Here is a 5,560-nt window from a genome sequence, read left to right on the forward strand (position 1 = left end):
GAACAGCCTGCTCGTGAAATTAACGTGCAAGTGGCTGAGCACTCCACAGACATGTGTGCCCTTAACGTAGTTCTCGAGGATATTCAGCATGACACAGTGTGACAAGGCTGACCCTTTGAATTACAGGTACAACAGAAACAGGAAGTAAGAGTGAGAGAAAGTTGTGGTGAAAGAGTACAGCAGTGTTTGCCACCATCCCCTGTCGGAGCCTCGTGGAGCTTTAGGTGTTTTCGCTCAATAAACACTCACAACGCCTGGTCTGGGAATCAAAACTGCGATCCTATGACCGCGAGTCCGCTGCCCTAACCATTGGGCCATTGCACCTCCACTATGATACCTATATAAGATATTTATTATACAACCTTTTCAATGTTGTCTTAGAGAACATGATTAATCCTGCTCACCATCCAAAGTTTCTTTGTCAATGCTACAACTTCAATTCAACATCTTAGATTCTTTGAGATATGTCTGTACCAATCAATGGCACCTATCCTTAAACAAATAATGAAAGTAGTCCAGTTTGGAAATGTTCCCTAACATGAAACATCTGCTTCAAATAGGATTTTTTTTTTTAATCCAGACATTTCATTGTAACAATCTTGTCTTTTATCTAAACTTCCCATAGATTTCACTTTTTTAACACTACATAGCTTTTTCACTTTACATCCCTAAAGTTTTCCAACTAATACACACCCTTTGAATATACTTTCTTTTATTCTTTTATTTGTTTCAGTCATTTGACTGTGGCCATGATGGGGCACCGCTTTGAAGAAGTTTACTCAACTCCAGGACATTTTTAAAGTCTGGTACTTAATCTATCAGTGGAAGCGCAATGGCCCAGTGGTTAGGGCAGCGGACTCGCAATCGGAGGATCGCGGTTTCAATCCCCAGACTGGGCGTTGTGTGTGTTTATTGAGCAAAAACACTTAAAAGCTCCACGAGGCTCTGGCAGGGAGTGGTGGCGACCCCTGTTGTACTCTTTCGCCACAACTTTCTCTCACTCTTTCTTCCTGTTTCTTGAGTAACGCTGCGATGGACTGGCGTCCCGTCCAGCTGGGGGGAACACATACGCCATAGAAACCGGGAAACCGGGCCCATGAGCCTGGCTAGGCTTTAAAAGGGCGCATAATAAAAAAACTTAATCTATCAGTTTCTTCTGCCAAACCACTATGTTACAGGGATGTAAACACACCAGCACCAGTTGTTAAGCAGAGGTGGGGGACAGATACACACTCACACACATGCATGCATACATACATACATACACATAAAGACCCCCTTTTGTCATGAATGATCATGGGATTGTACCTAGAAAGTTACCCACCAAAGCACAACTCCAGGCAAAGTTGTTTATAGAAGTCCATGCATACTGGCCTTCCCTCTCCATGCCACTGATGTTATCCAAGGGAAAGGTAAAGGCCAATACAGTTTGGCACTAGTGACATCACAACTCATTTCTACAGCTGAGTGAACTGGAGCAATGTGAAATAAAGTGTCTTGCACAAGAACACAATACACAGCCCAGTCTGGGAATCGAACTCACTACCTCATGGTTGTGAGCCTGACACTCTAACCACTGAGCCATGCACCTGTGACAGACTAGTTGTTACATCCAAGGAAAGATTGCTCTCTCATAGCACTGTCCCTACACTATATTCTACTTTACCTCAGTACACCCCAGCTGTTATTAGGTACCACCAGATCATCTTGGAATGTTATCTATGATGGGTGATGGTCACATTCAGAGAGAGAATTATCTCTCATCACAGTCTCCCTACCGTTATGCACTATATCCTGTATTATCCCACTTCACCCTGGCTGATCACTGGAGGCTACACCTTGCATCATGTTGCATTTCTTAAAAGACGTCAGCAGCCTTTCTGACTCTGCCAATTACCATTCTGATGTACTCATTAACACCTGTACTCACTAACTCTTATACTCAGTTATGTTTGCACACACATTTGTACTCACTAACTGTTGTACTCACATTTGTACTCACTAACTGTTGTGCTCACATTTGTACTCACTAACTGTTGTACTCAATAACTGTTGTACTCAATAACTGTTGTATTCATGCTTGCACTCACATTTGTACTCACTAACTGTTGTGCTCACATTTTTACTCACTAACTGTTGTATTCACATTTGCACCCATTAACTGTTGTACTCACATTTGTACTCACTAACTGTTGTGCTTACATTTGTACTCACTAACTGTTGTACTCACATTTGTACTCACTAACTGTAGTGCTCACGTCTGTACTCTCTAACATTTTCTCATAACATTTCGGTGTTGTTGCTATGTAAAAATCACTCAGTCCACTCTGGTGGATGGTTGGTGTTAGGAAGGGCATCCAACCATAAAAAACCCAGCCAAAACAGACACTGACAACTGGTGCAGTCTTCTGCCTAACCAGCCTCTGTCAAACTGTCTAACCCATGCCAACATGGAAGGCAGAAATTAAATGAAGATGATGATAATATATATATATACACACAATGGATTTCTATCAGTTTCCATCTACCAAATCCACTCACAAGGCTATGTTCAGCCTGAAGCTATAGCAGAAGACACCTACCAAAGGTGCTATGCATTGGGGCTGAACCCAGGGCCATGTAGTTAAGAAGCAAGCTTCTTACCACACAGCCATGCTAGACATTATTGAAAAAGTATATTTTGTAAGTTCTTCAAGGGTTAAGTTAAATAAGCAACTTACTTTTGTTCTTTGGCATTGGAAGATAGTGGGTTCTTTTAAGTAAGAAAAGCAAACCAGGCTTATCTCAAGGTAGGCACTCTTTGTCAATCTGAAGCGAAGAAATGGGATTATTTTCATAATAAGCACACACACACACACACATATAAAAAACATTTGGTTCATTTTTTAATTTATTTTTCTCAGCTTAAATAGGTGCTAAGCTATACATCTTGGGAAGGAAACTGAAGATTAAATCAACATCAGTACTTGACTGGTACTTATTTTATTAAACCTAAGAGAAAAAAGAAATCAAAGTTAACCCTGAGGTAAACCCTTAATTACACAGTGTAACAAAGTTTTAATTTTTTTTTTTGTCTTTGGTTAATAAGTGTTATTTTTTATTTGCTTCAATCTAGAAATCAAAGGAAATGACTATTATTCCCTTCAAACTTTGATTTTGTGACTTGGACATCAACAAAATGAAACTCACCTATTTTCCATTACATTTCAGATATATTCAGTGCTGAGTTGCTGAAGCAGAAATACCATTATGGCAAATATTCTGCTCAATATTACAGATTTGCTTGTCAACTGCTTGACCTTAACCAGTTGAGCATGTCTCTTAGTGCCTGACAATATGTGCATCTCTGATCATGGGGAGGAATAGTGGGGAGCATCATAGCTATGTGTTGAGAGGGATTCTTTGGGGTTTGAATAAATGTAACAAAAGCAAAGTTTGAAGGAAACGTTGGCCATTTTTCATACTTTCTAGGGGTAAGCAAATAGAAAATAACAGTTGCTACCCAAGGACAAAAATCATGTTACACAGTGTTATTTACCAGCTAATCAACAACTTCAATGAGTAGAAATTACCTTTTTTGTAAATATATTTCAATAAAATGGAAACATAATGGTCTCAGAAGAAAATTCATCTTTCTGGAATAATTGCTGCTTTCTTTCTTCATCATTTTCAACTTACAAAAGTAAGGCTCATAGTAAATAAGCCAATGTTGTATTAAACTCAGCAGAAACATAACACACATGTATTAATTACTAAATTGAGTGCCACAAATTATCTTTCATGGCTTTCTACTGCATAAACATAATAATTCTATTTATTCTCCAATATACTAATGGCCTATTATATATCCTGAATATTGTATTGATATAAAATAAAAATTCGAGGCCCTGTAAGGTGTTATTCAGGTACTCAACTATATGAGTCCACTGCATCTAATAGCAGAAACAGGTGTGAGCTAATGAAGTTCATAAGATAATCATTTATTCGTTCGTTGTCATTTTGTTATTACTGCTCTGTACTTGACTAATGCTTCGTTCTGAAGCATATGTATATTTAGTTCAATACCAGGTTACTAGTTTTGCAATGCCTAAGAGAAATATTAGAATAAAAATTAAGACCAATAAAGAAATTTGAAAATGTAGTAAAGACTTACACTATATTATGATGTGCAGAATAATCAACTTTAATTGCCTCAATAAATGAACTGATTGGTATAATTGATGGGATGCTTCTGCACAGCAATCTTTGAACTTTACCTGCAATATAAATATGTATATATACTAGCAGCTAAGCCCGGTTTCACCCGGTCGGTTTGGATGATGTGGCTGTAAAACCTGCTCTGTGTAAGCATTCGACTTCTTTGGACATGCTTACGTTAAAAAACAATTTTAGAATGATTTTTTTTTTCTGTCAAAATGCTAAAAATAACTGACCAACAAAAAAAAACCAGCCAAGATTCAACCAAATAAAAAATAAACCCAAATACTAAGCGAACAAAGATGAACCATCCCACTTCCATTGCATGTACACACACACACACACACACACACACACACACACACAACACACATGCACACACATTCACATACCTCCCCTTTTACATACACACACACACATATATTCTCACAGAGTTGTCATTGCCAGCAAAAGTGGGGTGAGGTTGATATGTGTGGAGCAGGATTATTGGATAGGTGTCCAAACCTTTAACTTTATGTATCAGTGCATCACACCAAAACATGCACAAGACACAGGCACACATCTGCTTACTTACTTTCTACATTCCCACCTAGAGAGGCAGGCACACACACACACACACACACACACACACACACACACAAGTCAATGAGGCGGTGTAGTGAATACTGTATGTGGAATGTTCCTAATTCATTAGAATATACTGGGGTTGGACAAAATAAAGGAATCACCTAACATCATAGCATCATAATTTTAAATTAGCTATAAAACCATCCAATGCCTGTTTATATTCATGTTTTTTGATTTATCATTAGCGTTGCTTAATATGTTTTTCTAAAATTGCTGTTTCTTTTCAGATATCATCACAAAAATGTAATTAAAATTCATTAGAGTGACAGATCTATTGGTGCTAGTATGGCAGGCACTAGCGTAACGAAAACAGCTAAAATGTTTGGTGTATCAAGAAGTACTGTCTCAAAAGTAATGACAGCCTTTGAGAAAAAGAGAAAAACCTCCTTGTCGAAACAAAACTCTGGAAGGAAACCAAAACTTTTAGATAGGGACTGTCAGGCTCTTACGTGAATTGTTAGAAAGGATCACAAAAGTACAGCTCCCAAAATAACTGCAGAGCTTAATGACCACCTCAAAAACCCAGTTTCCACAAAAAACTGTTCACCAGGAGCTGCACAAAGCCAGATTTCATGGGAGGGTTGCAATCAGAAAACCACTACTTTCAAAAACAAACATTGCAAAGCATTTAGAGTGGAGTAAAAAACTACAGAATTGGTCCCGAGCGCAGTGGAAGAATGTCATTTTCTTGGACGAGTCATCCTTTACCCTATTTCTGACAACCCACTGAGTGTAT

The 5,560-nt window shown here is 38.3% G+C and overlaps 1 protein-coding gene across 1 annotated transcript in view; it reads right to left on the reverse strand.

Moving 5' to 3' along the window:
• LOC128247661 (cilia- and flagella-associated protein 54-like) overlaps window positions 1–5,560 on the reverse strand; it is a 67,812-nt gene that overhangs the window by 15,825 nt on the left and 46,427 nt on the right. Inside the window, exons 19-20 of the mRNA XM_052967653.1 lie at window positions 4,154–4,256; window positions 2,721–2,808 (exon numbers count right to left, since the gene is read on the reverse strand). Coding sequence (XP_052823613.1) covers window positions 2,721–2,808; window positions 4,154–4,256 — 191 coding nt within the window. The remainder of the gene's footprint in view (window positions 1–2,720; window positions 2,809–4,153; window positions 4,257–5,560) is intronic.

The sequence above is a fragment of the Octopus bimaculoides genome, chromosome 4 (genome assembly GCF_001194135.2).
Source record: "Octopus bimaculoides isolate UCB-OBI-ISO-001 chromosome 4, ASM119413v2, whole genome shotgun sequence".
Lineage (NCBI taxonomy): Eukaryota > Metazoa > Mollusca > Cephalopoda > Octopoda > Octopodidae > Octopus > Octopus bimaculoides.